The sequence below is a fragment of the Labeo rohita genome, chromosome 19, assembly GCF_022985175.1.
Source record: "Labeo rohita strain BAU-BD-2019 chromosome 19, IGBB_LRoh.1.0, whole genome shotgun sequence".
Taxonomy (NCBI): domain Eukaryota; kingdom Metazoa; phylum Chordata; class Actinopteri; order Cypriniformes; family Cyprinidae; genus Labeo; species Labeo rohita.
Window position 1 is genome coordinate 33,927,874 of NC_066887.1, and position 17,136 is coordinate 33,945,009.

General features: G+C 32.9%; 2 protein-coding genes across 2 annotated transcripts; one reads left to right on the forward strand and one right to left on the reverse strand.

Annotated features, from left to right (window-relative positions):
- The first annotated feature begins 312 nt into the window (after positions 1–312).
- tomm7 (translocase of outer mitochondrial membrane 7 homolog (yeast)) lies at positions 313–12,224 on the forward strand. Its single transcript, XM_051137685.1, has 3 exons — positions 313–522; positions 11,760–11,808; positions 11,903–12,224. The coding sequence occupies exons 1-3, from the start codon at positions 420–422 to the stop codon at positions 11,916–11,918; spliced, it is 168 nt and encodes a 55-aa protein (XP_050993642.1). The 5' UTR covers positions 313–419; the 3' UTR covers positions 11,919–12,224.
- Positions 12,225–12,250: 26 nt separating this feature from the next.
- On the reverse strand, positions 12,251–17,087 carry il6 (interleukin 6 (interferon, beta 2)). Its single transcript, XM_051137683.1, has 5 exons — positions 17,037–17,087; positions 16,742–16,950; positions 16,558–16,668; positions 13,522–13,665; positions 12,251–12,627 (listed from the first exon to the last, which is right to left on the reverse strand). Exons 1-5 carry the CDS (start codon positions 17,050–17,052, stop codon positions 12,409–12,411), a joined length of 699 nt encoding a protein of 232 aa, XP_050993640.1. The 5' UTR covers positions 17,053–17,087; the 3' UTR covers positions 12,251–12,408.
- Positions 17,088–17,136: the final 49 nt, after the last annotated feature.

Genomic DNA, 17,136 nt, shown 5'->3' on the forward strand with positions numbered 1-17,136 from the left:
CCATTAATAATAAAATAAAACAAAATAATATTAACTTGCAACTAAAACAAATGTTCGACTAGGATTTTTTTTTCTTATTTTGTTTGCCTTTCATTATTAAACATTTTGAGGAAATTGTCAAAATGCATTTATATATAAAATATTTTAATGTGACGTTCATGACGCATTTTTCACAAAAAACAAAGCGAAATTTACAATAAAATAAAATAAAATAAAACATTTTCCTTGTACCTGCTGTTGTCCTGATGTGCTCTGTGTGGCCACTAGATGTCAGCGTGGCGCTTTTATTGCGACTGTCGCAAAACTGAACGCCGCCGAAGCACGCTTCACGGCATACACGTGCTTCCTGCGCTCTTCTGTGCCCTTCACCGCACCGCAACGGATCCAGAGACGAGCTTTCATAAAATCTGACTGAAATCATGCCTAAATTGAGCAAAGAGACCAAGCAGCGGCTGCAGCAGGTGTTCCAGTGCGGCCAGTTCGTTATCCGCTGGGGCTTCATCCCCACCGTGCTGTATCTCGGTCAGTAAACCACACTCACCAAACCTGTGTGTTTACATGATTATCATCAATGATTTCTGTTCATATGAGGCCTGTGATGGGTGTTTAAAACATGTATAGCATTTAATAAGTCAGACTTCTCTATAGTGAGCAAATCAGCATATTAGAATGATTTCTGAAGGATCATGTGACACTGAGCTGGAGTAATGATGCTGAAAATTCAGCTTTGACTCTAGAAATAAATTACATTTAAACAGATACTCACACAGAAAAGGGTTATTTGAAATTATAAAATATTTTACCATTTTTACTATAATTTTGCAACCTAGATGAGCAGAGAATAGGTTGTGCAATGGCTGATATGATGAAAACATTGAAATGAAAACAGACTATATGTGCATTTAACATTGATAAGACTGAAGGTAAATGTTAAGGTGATCACGTAAGCCAGTCAAGTGTAGTTATTGGACAATGCTTATAATTCGCACATATTTATAGTTGCGGTCAAAATTATTTAACCCCTTTGACCTGCGAGGAACAAATGTTTATGAAAACAGTTCAGCCAAAGCATCTGTAAACTAAAGCTGTCAACGATTAATCACAATTAATTGCATACAAAATAAAAGTTTAAGTTTGTCTAATATATGTGTGTGTACTGTGTGCAATTATTATGTATATATAAATACACACAAATTAATGTGTATATTTATGAGAAATATGTTATTAATATACAAAATGATTTTATTTATATATAATATAAATTACATAAAAATTATAATAAATACATATGCTTGTAAATATTTCTTAAATATATACATGAATGTGTTTGTATTTATATACACATAATAATTATACACAGTACACACACATATATTAGGCAAACTCAAACTTTTATTTTGTATGCAGTTAATCGCGATTAATCGTTGACAGCCCTACTATCATAAAAAGTTAATTATTGCACATTTGAGAGATTCTGCAAATGTTGATGAAAACCAAAAGAAGTTTGATTGGCTCTAAACAATCATGTATAAAAGTCACATTTGATGCAGATCCTGTTATTCTTTATAACCTCCTCCGATAAGCGCTGCCTGTAAGTGCGTAGATGTTTCTGTCACCTCTCTATCTCTCTAATCTTGGCCCGTTCCTTGCTTGAAAAAACACAGATAATCGTTGGTTTTCACGTTGCCACGTCTTTCTTCAAATCCCACTGAATATTTTCGGTGAGGTTTAAGTCTGACGACTGAACAGCCCATTTAAAAACATTCTATGAGTGATCCCTGAACCAAATTTAAAGGTATAGTTCACCCAAAAATGTCGAAGAATGCTGATAAACAAACAGCTGTTTGGTTGGCAGCATTCTTCCTAATATGTTCTTTTGTGCTCAACAGAAAAAAAAGAACCTCAGACAGGTTTGGAATAACTTGAGTATGAGTAAATGATGACAGGATTTTCATTTTTGGCCGAACTGTTTCTTTAAAGCAGAACAACAGTTTACAAATAATTTACGCACCCCCTTGTCATCCAAGATGTTCATGTCTTTCTGTCTTCAGTCGTAAAGAAATTATGGTTTTTGAGGAAAACATTTCAGGGTTTTTCTCCATATAATGGACTTGGTGCCCAGATTTTGAACTTCCAAAATGTAGTTTAAATGCAGCTTCAAAGACTCTAAACGATCCCGGCTGAAGAAGAAGGGTCTTATCTAGCAAAATGATCGCTCATTTTTTTTGAAAAATAAAAATTGTATACTTTTTAAGCACAAAAGCTTGTGTAGCACAGGCTCTGGGATGCGCGTGCATGATGCTACGAATTTTGCATTTTGCATTGCATTTTGAACGAATCTTTAATGCGACTCGGGAAAAAACGAGTCGTCTCGGGGGAGTGATTCGTTCAGTCGCGCATGCACAACATCCTATTAGGTTCTGAACTGGAATTAGTTCACCTGTTTGGAGTTGTTTGTTCATCTGTCATGTGATGAACAAACGACTCTGTGGTAGATGTATACTGGGGGCGGTGGCGCATGGTATGGGGTTGGGCACTATTAAAATGTGTGAAGAAGAAGTGCCAGGTGTGCACAATGGCCATGCTTAAATGTGTTTGTCTTGCTGCTGAGATGGATCCTCAATAAAGTGACCATCAGGAATTTCTGGCTCCTCTGTGTTTCCTTTTGTGGGTATCTCAAGATACAACGTATGGCGACGAGGATAAACAAAGAGATGAAGTTAAATGAAGACAAATAAAGATGAAGCTGCTATTTCAAAGAAGCAAGTAAGAAGCAGGATGCTAAAGTGGCTAAGCTGATTGAAACAAGTTGCTACCATGTGAAATGATTGATTGAAGAAACAATGGCTGGAATGGTTGGATCCGTAACCCCGTTTGATAGTAAGTCACAATCATGGGAAGAGTATTGTGAAATATTAAATCGTTTCTTCGTGGCAAACGATGTTGAAAACACAGAGACGAAGCGAGCCATATTGTTGAGTTGTGTTTGAGCGCAGACCTTTGCCGAGTCCAGAAAAACCAGGTCCAAAGAGTTTTGAAGAATTGGTGAGTTTACTGAAGAACCACTTTAATCCAAAGCCAAGTGAAATAGTTCAGAGGTGGAAGTTTAATTCAAGAAACAGACATCCTGATGAAAGCATAGTAGAGTATGTGGCTGAATTAAGGAAACTTGCACAAGATTGTAATTTCGGAGACACACTCACAGTTATGCTGAGAGACAGATTAGTGTGAGGTGTTAATGATGACAGCATACAGTACTACTGTTTTTAAAGTGGACACTGAAGAAGGAAGTAATTCAAAAGGGGCAGGAATGTGTTATCGATGTGGTGGAATTAACCATGTGTCAAAAGATTGTAAATTTGCCACAGAAAAATGCTATAAGTGTGGTAAAATTGGACATGTGAAAAGGGTATGCAGAATGAGACCACAAGAAACTACTAGTAACAAAGGCAAGAAAACGTTGAAATGGGAAAGAGGAAAACCGGCCAAGAGGGCTAATTATCTGCGGGAGGAAGAGCAATGTGAAGAAGTTTTCACCATGTACACTGTGTGCAGAATTATTAGGCACGTTGATATTCTGGTCAAATACATTTTGCCAATTCCAAACCACATCAGTCTTAATATCTACTGTTAATTTTGTATTTAATCATTTTTATGATATATAATTGTCTGTGAAGGCTGGAAGTGAAAAACTCCTTATATTCAGGTGTGCATAATTATTAGGCATGTTTTCTTTTACAGATAAAATGAGCCAAAAAAAAGATATTTAACCCAGACTGAACAGTCCAGATTATTAAATGCCCATGAGAAGAATGCAATACTAATGCATTACAAGAATTTGCAAAGTTAAGGCTTGACCATTGGACAGCGAAGTGCTTGTTGAGTCTGCATGGTCATGCATACTCCCAAAATGTGTTGTGAAATACATGAAGACAGGTTTTTATTTATTTATTTATTTTTTTTATAGGCTTTATAGACGGATAAGTTGAGAGTGACTCTTGAAGGACAAGCATCACATCCTCTTGTACCTCTGATTCGAGAATTTATCTTTCAAAATCTGGCAGTAAGTTTTGGGAGTTCATTTTAGTCCATCTCTGCACAACACGTCAGCTTGTTGTTCTTATTAAGTCAGGGGCATTTTTTAGGATTTTTTACCAAGCGAAGTCTCTGAGAACCTGACACATTGAACTTCTGAAGACTCCAGGTAGGTTGCAGTTCTGGAAAACGGTGGTGCTGGAGACTAAACGGTTCCTGATGGTTTCACAGCTAATTCTTCACCTTAATTCCTAATTCTTTTGCAGTTAACATGCATCTTTTCTTCTCCACCTGTTTTTTCTGACCATGCAGACTCAACAAGCATTTCGCTGTCCAATGGTCAAGCCTTAACTTTGCAAATTCTTGTAATACATTAGTATTGCATTCTTCTCATGGGCATTTAATAATTTGGACTTTTCAGTCTGGGTTAAATCTCTTTTTTGGCTCATTTTATCTGTAAAAGAAAACATGCCTAATAATTATGCACATCTGAATATAAGGAGTTCTTCACTTCCAGCCTTCACGGACAGTTACATATCACTTACAAATGATTAAATACAAAATTAATAGTAGTTATTAAGATTGTTGTGGTTTGGAATTGGTAAAATGTGCTTGGTAAAAAAAAAAAAATATGACCAGAATATCAACATGCCTAATAATTCTGCACACAGTGTATAGTATACAAACAGCCCAGTCTCCTGTGCCTCCTTTTACTCAAGTTTTACTTGTTAATGAGTGTCCTGTAAAATTCGAAATTGACACTGGATGTAGTGTAACTGTGATGGAATACGGCAAACTTGAAGTTAAAGAAAAACTGCCTAAATTGAAACCATGCTCTCCATGCAAGTTCGAGTCAAGCATAACGGATTAATGAAAGATCTTTCAGTGGTGGTGGTGGCAGGAGCTGGTCCTAACTTGTTGGGAAGATCATGGCTTGCCAATCCAAACAAGCTCAGAGATGTTGCAAGACATTTAAAAGAAACGTGAAGTTGTTTTTAAAGAAGAACTGGGAACATTAAAAGGAGCTACAGCCAAGATTCACATAGCTAGTGGGGCAAAGCCACGTTTTTTTTAAACCACGTTCATTGCCTTTTGCCATGAGAGAGAAAGCAGAAGCTGAACTTGATCGACTGCTTGAAGAACGTGTCATTGAGCCTGTGAAGTTTTCAGAATGGGCAGCTCCAATCATGCCTGTGTTAAAACCTGATGGATCGGTGAGACTCTGTGGGGATTATAGAGTGACTGTTAACCTGGAATCGTCATTGGAGCAGTATCCCATTTCCAGAATGGAGGACATGTTTGCAGTGTTATCTGGAGGTGAGAAATACACCAAATTAGATATGAGTCATGCATATCAACAGATTTTGTTGGACGAGACATCTAAACGGTACGTCACTGTAAATACTCACTAAGGTCTGTTTGCGTATACACGTTTACCGTTTTGAGTGAGTTGAAGTCCAGCAGTTTTCCAGAGAACTATGGAAGGAATCTTGAAGGATACTCCAAAAGTTACAGTGTATTTAGATGATATCCTGTTAACAGGAAGAAATGATCAAGAACATCTGAGGACACTGGATCAAGTGCTGCGGAGGCTGGAGGAGTCGGGATTGAGGCTGAAAAGGGGAAAGTGTTGTTTTTTTGGGACATAAAGTGGATGCCACAGGGATTCATCCTGTTCCAGAGAAAGTTCAAGCTGTACAGAAAGCACCGACACCAACGTCAGTGACGGAGCTGAAAGCCTATTTGGGTTTGTTGAACTGTGACAACATCTCCAAGATGTTTCAAGTAACCTACCTGCCTTGCGCAAGTGCACATAGGGCAAAAGCTGCTGTAAACGCAAAGGATGGTCATCAAATGCTGATTTATTTTAGTTGAAAAAGTTCATTGATAAAGAAAATCTATTTATGACATTGTTTTTGACAGCATTCTCCTTTTATGTGCCTAACTGCCTAAAAATGTTCACAGTACTGTAGCTTTGTAGGTGTAGGTCTCTTAAAGCATCTTGGAGATGTTGCCACAGTTCTTCTGGATTTAGTCTGTCTCAGTTTTTTTCTGTTTCTTAAGACAGACTGGATTGAATGATGGAGAGATCAGATCTCTGTTTGCACAAGGAGTCTGACAACAGCCTGTGCTCCACACAAAAATCTCACTGGATTATTATAATTAATGGCAAAATGAATGTTTAGAAATGTAAACTGATATTTCATACTGACACGCTACAGCAAAAGACAGACTTCAACTGACTTAAAACCATTTTTAGCTGATGAAAATACTAGTGGCCTAAGACTTTTGCACAGTACTATATATATATATAACATAATATTTATATATATTATAATATAATATTCTATATATATATATTTATATATAATATACACACACACATTTTATATATATGTGTGTGTGTGTGTATTTGCACACAATTGTGAGTTTTTATTTTGCAGTTCGGACTAAAACTGATTTATGAAGTCAGAATTGCAAGATAAAAACTAACACTTCTGAGTTTGTGTGTTTATAACATGCATTTGTGACTTTTAGTCGCAGTTTTAAGAAAAAAAGTCAATTTTTGCAAATTTATATCACACAATTCTGACTTTGTAACTCGGATGGTGAGATAAAGTCACAATTACCTTTTTAAATTTATTCTATTGCCGAAACAGGCTTTCATTAGGACCTGTGTGCATGGCAATTTATTATTATTATTATTATTATTATTATTTTTGGTATTGGCATCATATCAGTTAGTTGGCAAGTGTTTTAATTCATCTCTGATGTTCTCATCTAGTTTGTCATCATTAAATTGTTTTATAAACTGGCCATTGTTCACTGTACTAGTTCCGGTAATGTTATGTGTCATTGAGTTGTGTTTTACGTCACTGCAGGACAGTCGGTCAGGATGAAAGGCTTCTGGGACGCGTATGTTTGTGAATCTGCATCATTTCGGCTAGTAATGTTGAGTTTAATAGTGTTTGTTGCGTGTGCACGGCTGTTAAGTGTCTGAAGCGCATCACTTCCTGCCGCTGTGGCGCTCCATCCTCATTATTATGGCTGTGATTAATGCTCTTCCGCACAGGACGGGGCGGGAGTGGGGTCAGAGTTTCATCACTGTAAAAATGTTCATGAGGGTTCAGGGCTCTCCATTCTGATCCACACAAATTTGCCTGCTTCTGTATTTTTGGCATGATGGGAAACGTTTAGAGACAAATGAGATGCAAAAGGAAGTTGTAGCTTTTTGTGTGTCTGTTACGCAGAAAAGCCCCATGAGTCAAAACATTAGCATTTCTGGAGGACGAATCTAACCATGGAAAAGACAGACTATTATAAAAATAAAATTGATAATATAGTATATAAATATAGTAAATCTATATTTATAATGTACAACTGCTACAAAAAAATAAAATAAAATAAAATAATAATAATAATAATAAAATAAAATCTAAATGTATAAATACACATACACACAACTATTATAAAATAGTATAAAATATTATATAATATTATAAATATATAAAATTAATTTTTTACACATTATATATATTATAAAGATTTATATCATTTTTAAATATGTAATGTTTTATAAATGTATACATGAATATATACATAATATATTTATAATATAAGACTGCTATAAAAATGTGTAGTATGCAATTATTATATACTATTATTTGTATATAATAATAATAATAATAATTAATAATAATATATATATATATTTTTTTTTCATAAATATATATTATAATAAAATACTATTAAATATAATAGAATTTATTAGTATTGCTAATAATATATTTATAATATAAGGCTGCTATACAAATATACTTAATAAATATAATAAATATATATAAATAAAACGTTTATAGTATAGCAATTTAAAAAATGCAATTAAAAAGGCAAGTAAATACATATAAATAAATATAATAAATATATATATAAAATATTCTATTATAATATTCTGTTATATTATAATATATAAAAATATTATATTGTTATTTCTATTTTATATACACATATAATAATAATAATAATAATAATAATAATAATAATAATACACAATAAATAAACAATAAATTTGTATAAATAGACAATTAAAAAATGTAAAACACAGGCAGTTTTATTACATTATAATATATATTTATGAAATATATATTAAAAAAACACACACGCATGTTTATTTTCATTTTTAAAAAATGAAATACATTCTCTCTCTCACACACACACAAACACACACGGTGTGTGTTATATATTTCATAACTATATTATAATGTAATAAAATATTACTAAATATAATAGAATATTCAATTCTAATTTTCTATTGTTATTTCTATTTTGTATACATATGTATACATATAATAATAATAATAATAATGCGCAATAAATACACGCATATATATTATATTATAATATATATAAATATTATGTTTTATATATATGTATGACTACTAACAAAAACTATAAAAAATAAATACTATAAAAATATTTTTTTTAAATAAAAATAAACATTCAATAAATGCTTTATAAAAAGTATTTATCAGACAAAATATAAATATTATATAATATATGATTATTAAAAAAACATTGCACAACACAAACCAACAGTTAACCCAGCCTGAGCTCTCTCTTTTTCCACTTATGATAGTTTCAACTAAAATCAATATTTTATGTCCCCGTACTGCACTTATTTAGCCGATTAAATACATTCAGGACAACACAAAGGTCTTATTTCCGTAATTTGACCTCACTGTCCAGTCAGTCAAGTATCCAACATATCCATGCAATATTGAAATATAAAAAGCAGAAGAGAGCAGTGATGAGTGTGTTCAGTCATTCCTCATAACTCGTTACACACGAGCGTGTTGCTCAATAAATGAATTTGAGATGAATCAGCCCTGACGTCTGAATTCTTCGAGTTCTCAAACGGATGAGGCTTTTGTTGTGTTAGCCAGTCAATATCGGATGAAAACAGGAAGGCTTGGCTGTGTCCGCTGCAATGCAGGACTTTTTTACTCTGGACTCCGGATCTGAGGCGGATGTGAGGCAGTTTCATGATGCCATTTGAGCCCAGTCATACCAGAATTTCTCTGTAAGTTCATGTGAATCCAGACTTGCTAAAGTGAGAGTGAGAGAGGTTTCATCCACAAACGCTGATGCAATAAAAACATGGACAGTGTATGTCAACAATTCTGTCCCATATATTACTCTGCATTGGGTCATTTGGTGATGTTTGGTAATAAACCCTCAGATGAAACTATGACAGGTCAGTCAATTATAAAAATATATTATAAACATAACATGTGCTTATAATACATGTTATATTTATAATATATAACTTATAAACATGGTATTTGGCCACATTTGATTGGCTGAAGTGTTGCCAAATGTAAAACCCTAAACTAAATGCGCTTTAATAATATATAATGGATTTTTGTTTTCAGTTTCTGATTTATTTTCAGCTATTTTGTCTTTCATTGTTATTATTAAGCATACACATATCAGCATTATATTAAATGCCACCTGCTCTGTAGATCAGTAAATCTCACAAAAGCTGTCAGGAGCACAAAAAAATTACCCCAAAATAAATTGCATTCAGAAAAATGATTTTTTTTTTTTTTTTTTTTTTTTTTTTGCATTTTGCATTTTGCATTTTGACACTATTCATGACATTTGAACAATTTTTCAATTGCATTGTTTTTGCTGTACTGCAAACAAATGTTATGCTGAGTTAAATGAAAGAAAATACAGTATTACAGTAATGAGGAACACTGTTGAGAATTAAAGGAATCACAAAAAACACTTAGAGGCTTATTACCACTTTAGATATACTAAATAAAATTGAAATATGAAATATATTTAGAATTACTAAGCATAATAAAATACTAAAATAATAAAAATAATAAAAATCAGTTTAAATTAAATAAATGTTATTAAATAAAAATATTTATTTTATGCTTTGCAAAATTGTTTGTATATTATATACATAAAAATGTAAGTTTTTATTTATAATTAATAATTAATTGTAATATAATTGTAATGTATAATTTATTCTATACATTTTAAAATCACATTAGTTATTAAATAAAATAGTTATTATAAGTGTGTATATATGTATGTGTGTGTGTTTATGTATGTATGTTTGTATTTATAGAATTATAATTAATGTATACATTTTGAAATCGTTTTGTGTGTATATGTGTTTGTGTGTATTATATTATAATATTATTTTGTAGATTTATATAAAATAATTTTATATAATTACAAGTTACTATTTAATTATATAATTTATTATTTTTGTGCATTTTAAACTTGTCTTTTGCCTGTGTGTAATTTTATACGTAAATATATAAAATATATAAATACATATAATTAATGTATAAATAACCTAATTCTGCTATAAATTTAATATAAAATTTCAATATATATTACATAAAATATATCACAGAAAACAAAAGTAATGGGGAAAATTTGCTTTGCTTTTTTTTTTTTTTAAATTGTATATACAATGTAGATTTACTAAATAAAATAGAAATATAAAATATAATTTAGAATTACTAAGTATGATTAATTAATATCAATTTTGCTAGTTATTAAAAATGTTTTTATTATTTAATGCTTCAGAAAATTGTGTATTATACACATAAAATGTAATTTCTTAAATTTAGAATTAATTGTAATATAATTATAATATAATTGTGATATAAGTATATAATTATTTATTCTGTACATTTTAAAATCACAGTTATTAAAATATTCTTATTATATATAATTTAATAATAATTTTATTATGTATGTATGTTATGTAATGTACATATGTAACAAATTTATAGATTTAAAATGGTTATATACACTGACCAAAATTATAAACACAACACTTTTTGTCCCCATTTTTCATAAGCTGAACTCAGAACTAAGACTTATTCTATGTACACAAAAGGCCTATCTAACCGACTTGAGTGGGCAAATACTCACATTTGATGGCATCTGGCACTTTGGAGAGGTGTTCTCCTCATTGCTGAATCCCGGTTTTCACTGTACAGGGCAGATGGCAGACAGCGTGTATGGCGTTGTGTGGGTGAGCGGTTTGCTAATGTCAACGTTGTGGATCGGGTGGCCCATGGTGGCGGAGGGGTTATGGTATGGGCAGGCGTATGTTATGGACAATTTTATTGATGGCATTTTGAATGCACAGAGATACGGTGACAAGATCCTGAGGCCCATTGTTGTGCCATTCAACCACGACCATCACCTCATGTTGCAGCATGATAACTTTTCAGCTTCCACCACCACCACCAATACAGTAAAACTGCACATTTTAGAGTGGCCTTTTGTTGTGGCCAGCCTAAGGCACACCTGTGCAATAATCATGCTGTCTAATCAACATCTTTATATGTTACACCTGTGAGGTGGATGGATTATCTCGGCAAAGGAGAAGTGCTCACTAACACAGATTTAGACAGATTTGAGAGAAATAGGCCTTTTGTGTACATAGAAAAAGTCTTAGACCTTTGAGTTCAGCTCATGAAAAATGGGGGCAAAAACAAAAGTGTTGCATTTATAATTTTGGTCAGTGTATATATAATTAATTTTTTTTTTTAATTAATATTTTTATTCATGTGTTCAGTTTTAATGAAATGTGACTTGGAGCAGTTCCCGTTTACCAGTTTACGTGTCTGATTCTGTTCCATGTTTCAATAGAAACACGTTTTTAAATGTATTTCTTGCTTTCCCAGGATTCAAGCGAGGAGCCGATCCAGGGATGCCTGAACCCACAGTCCTTAGGTGAGTTTTGTGAGTTGGTCATGTGAAAATCACAGTATTTTAGCTCAGAAAGCTGCTGAAGATGACAGTGGGTTGATCTGTTTTGTATTTTCAGTTTGCTTTGGGGTTGAAACGTTCCTGATGGAAACTACGGACCAATCCGCAAACTCAACGAAGACTCTGAAAGCAGCGAGTTCTCGTCCATCATGTCATCACGGGACGCTCATTCAGATCTGAACGCTGTGCTGGGATGTAAATACTTCTCTGTCACGTCCACCCAACGTTTTGTGTTATTTTAAGACTTTTGCTTCCTCTTTCTGAAACATTGCATTGAGAAACACACAAAATGTCACTGAATTTTTTTTTATTGAGATCATTGTAAACAATCAGCATGTTCTCACATTCAGTTTCAAATAAAGCAAACCAATTCATAAATATTCATTAGCACCGAGTTTCATTGTCATAAAAACTAGAGAATCCATTAACAAGTACATAAATATTGGATTTATAAATATCAGTGTTGCACAACAATCAATAAGTTAACACTCATAAATATTAAATTATAATTCTCTGAATTAAATATCAGCTATGGTAAATAAATAAATAAATTGGTTTAATAAATTAGTTCTTGTCGGAGCTCCAGTCTCTGGGTCTTTTCATGTCTTTTCCACGATGTGCAGTTTTGTGTTTGCTCATGTAATTGATGGCTCTGCACGTGTCGATCATCATGCTGGTGAAGTTGAACAGGATGGAGTGCGCGGCGGTCTTGCGCGTCCACGCCGATTTGACCGATAGAGGAGCGCTGGACATCTGATCCGCCTGTCCGTCGGCTATCTGCAGCTGCGGGGACAAAGAGAACATCACATGTGTTCATATATGAGCGTTTACACTGATAATAAACAACTGCTCGGCTCACATCGGCAGGTTTTGCAGCAGAGTTATTGGTCTGAAATGCTAAAGTGCCATTTTTGGATCTGTTTGATGTCAGTCTGGAATATGGGTCGACCTATTATCAACCTGGCTGATTATCAGCGCCGATATTAAGTATTTTTATGGTTAACGGTATCGGTAATTTTCAAAACACATTTGCTGATAAAATAATTTAAAAGCATTTTATAGAAAGTTTTTGTCAGAACCCTTGTTATTCTTAATTTTGACAAATTTTCATTCATTTCTACACCAAACATGTATATCGGTTTGAAATATTGGTTATCGGTCTATTAATTAATGATTGAATGAGATCTGTTTTGACTAATTAATTGATCTTTGAGCTTTAACATGCAAAAACAGTCATTTCATTTTTGGTAATGCCTTAAAATCTCATTTGTTAATGCATTTGCTATCATGTACTAACAATTTAAAAAACAATTAAAAATAATAAAATTAAAAATATAAAATATAAAAAATAATAATAATATAATAGTGCTGTCAAACAATTAATCTTAATCGCATGGAAAATAAACATTTCGTTTAAATAATATGTATTTATTTAAATGGATATATTTAAGAATATATGAAAAATTATATTTACATAGATATATTTATATTATATGAATAAAAAATCATATTTTTAAAATATATATTGTACTTGTGTGTATTTATATATACATAATATACACAGTACACACATTAAATCGCAATACGTGCGCTTTTTTATCATTTAAAAAATGCGTCGCGTTATGACGTCGACGTGACGTCAGATTGAGCGCGGCGAAGACGTTGAGGTGTGTTTACCTGGCTGTTAATGGCCTCCAGCAGGCGTTTGGTCCCGTGTTTGATGTCGTTCACCAGGCTTGATGTCAGGTTTTCGTTCTCGATGAAGCTCCAGTTCTCTTTATACCAGGTCAGGACGCTGTAAATGCGTTTTAGGCACCGTTCCTGAAACAATCATGAGGGGATTCATCAGGTATGAGCGTTTACCAACACTTCAGTATTTGACGAAATCAAATGAAAACGTTTATGGCGTCATATGCTGGATAAACGATCTCATCACGGTCTTGTTTAGCGCTAAACTGCCTTTAGTTTGTTTAACGGTAACCTGGTTTCAAACGTACAGTAACTATTTTACGAGATGACGATCTTGTACGAATTCGTACGATGTGATTCGTTCGGAACTGTTCGTTGAACCGTTAGCGGGGCGTGAGCGGATCGTACACATTCATACAAATAAACACTTTTATTTTCCTCTTTGTTAACGTAAAGCAGCATTGAATCAGTCATTAGCCACAATTTCGCCAAAACTTAATAAAGTTGTGAATTGCCATGAGTGTGTTGAACGCTAATAACAGTTTTCAAATTTTTGGAGGGAAACTTCTGTTGTCTCTCCACTTGCTAATACAGAACATTAGCTAGCGGTTTACTAGCGGTGAGCTTATGAAAACACTAAATTGATTGTTTCTGAAATAAAGTAGATATGTTAATGACCTGAGATTATCAAATCATGAAAATCTGTTCTGGAAAAATGTCCTTCACTGCTTATTTATAAATATAAACATTTTGGAAAAACTGGGTTCTAATAAAATACTTGGCTTCATGGTAATGACAGTGGATTTTATAGAAATAAAACATTACAAATGCAGTAAAGTACCAGTTAAATATTTGGACATGTCTACTTATTTATTTTAACAGTTAAAATAAAACAATAATATGTGACCCTGGATGACAAAATCAGTCATAAGTGTCAATTATGCTGGATAAATAAGCTTTCCGTTGATGTATGGTTTGTTAGGACAGGAAAATATTTGGCCAAGATACAACTATTTGAAAATCTGGAATCTGAGTGTGGAAAAAAAAAAAGTATTGAGAAAATCGCCTTTAAAGTTGCCAAATGAAGTTCTTAGCAATGCATATTACTAATCAAAATTTAAGTTTTGATATATTTACAATAGGAAATTAACAAAATATCTTAATCTTTACTTAATATCCTAATGATTTAGGCATAAAAGAAAAATGAATCATTTTGACTCATACAATGTATTTTTGGCTATTGCTACAAATGAGAGAGCCACGAGAGCATGTTGAATGCAAATGACATTTTTTTTTTTTAATTTTCATGTTTTTTTTTTTTTGTAGGGAAATTTTGATAAGCTCTAAAATATACTTCACCGTTTCCTGTTTACAAATATAAACATTTTGGAAAACTCTGTTATGATAAAATGTTTGGCTTGGTGGCAGTGACGATTGATTTTATAGTAATAAAACATAACATATGTTTTACAAATGTACATGTGACCCTGGACCACAAAACCTGTCATAAGTGACAATTTTTTGAAATTGAGATTTCATCTGAAAGCTGAATAAATAAGCTTTCCATTGAAAATCTGGAATCTGAGGTTGCAAAAAATCTAAATATTGAGAAAATCGCCCTTAAAGTTGCCCAAATGAAGTTCTTAGCAATGCACATTACTAAACAAAAAGTAAGTTTTGATAAATTTACAACATATCTTCATGGAACATGATCTTTACTTAATATCCTAATGATTTTTGGCATAAAAGAAAAATCAACAATTTTGACCCATACAGTGTATTTTTGGCTATTGCTACAGATATACCCGTGGTTTTGTATTTTTCTGTCTGATTGCTATATATGGAAGTACTTCAGTTGAGCAGCCAATATTGGGCAAAGTTCAGAAATAACTGGGTCTAAAGAAATGCCTGCAGTTCATGCCATGTGCTGCACTTTTCTTTTTAAATGTTTAATGATATAAGGCCTTTGCATCCTTTGGAGCGACCGTTCATCATGTGATGCAACTGACAATAGGAATAACTGTATTAAATTAAAAGTAAAATATCTCATTTCTGTGGTTGAAATATGAATCACTGCTACAGCATGCGTAAGTGAATAGTATTTTTAAAGCATTTTTATGCAGTTTACAGGAAAAATAAGTCTGCTAACTACATTTAAGAAGGCAACTCTGAAATTATTAAAACAAAAGTATGAGGTCATTATTTATAAAAAAAAACTCAAAATAAAGCAAATACTGTCTCTAAACACTCTAATTACTGAGAACATCTAAAAAATGTTAAGCATGTTAAGGAAATTAATTTTAATATAAATCATGGTTGCACAACATGACGTTTTTTAAGGCTATGGCCTTACACAACATTCTTAATGTTTGAACAGTTACATCAGATATTATTATTTTTTTTGTATTTTTAAAATTGGCCTGTCAAACCCTTATATGTTTTTTTATTATTATTTTTACAGTTATAATAATAATCATCAAAGCTATGAAATAACACATTTAAGTATGATAATTATAAAGGGACAAAAAAGATATAAATGTGACATTAATCATCTTAAAAATTCATACGTTTGTACAGTAATTAAAGTATTAATAATTAAATATTTGATAACACCTTAAATTAAGTGATAATGCATTAGCTGACATGAACTAACAATTTTCGCAATATAAATACAATAAACTAATAATTAAATATAAAACAAAAATATATATAATAAAATGTATGATTTACCTAATAATAATCTAATTTAATATAAATAACCATTAAAAATATAGTTGCTGTATGCATTTTTACATCATTAATCTTTGTTAATGTTATTAAAATGTTAACAAAAATACACAATGTTCACATTAGTTCATAATGCTTTGGGAAATTAATGTAAAGTGTTTACAGGAACAATAAATAAAGATTTTAATGAACTAGATATCTTATTTTTGTATTTTAAAATGAGGCTTAGGGCTCAGAAACGTTCTTCTAGTTGAACAATCAGCCTTAAATAACCATTTGAGAGAAGTTTGTCCTTACTGTGCTGAAGTTTCTGGACAGGCAGCCGTCTGACGGTTTGAGGAGAGGCGTTTTGATCCTCACACCCTCATATGCCGTCATGTTCACCGTCTCTCTGAAATCTCTCTCAAACTGCAGATGGAGGAACCCCGAGTTAGTTTCAGTAACACAAAGCATGTTTGCATTAATGTGTAGTGAACTGCACCTGTTGGTCTCTCAGCATCTTGACGTCCCGGTGCAGATCTTTGGCCATCAGATGCCACTTATGTCGGTCGCTCAGAGGACTCTTTCCATCCACGTCCTGAACCTCGTCCCCCGATATTTCGGGTAGTTCAGCCAAACCGCTGTATGTGGGCACCGCGTCCACCAAATAGATGAAAGCCGTCTGTACGGCAGACAGGAAGAGCAATACGCCTGCAGAGAAAGTGAGAGAGAGAAAGTGAAGAGTTGCGTCTGTTGTTGCACGAGCATCCGTCCGATCGCTCAGACGCTGCACTTACTCAGAGTTGATGACATCCTGATTGCGCAAGGTTCACGTGGGACGTCTTGAAGAAAACTCGGCAGAATTGTGAAGCGCACTTCTCATGTGGTTTTTATATA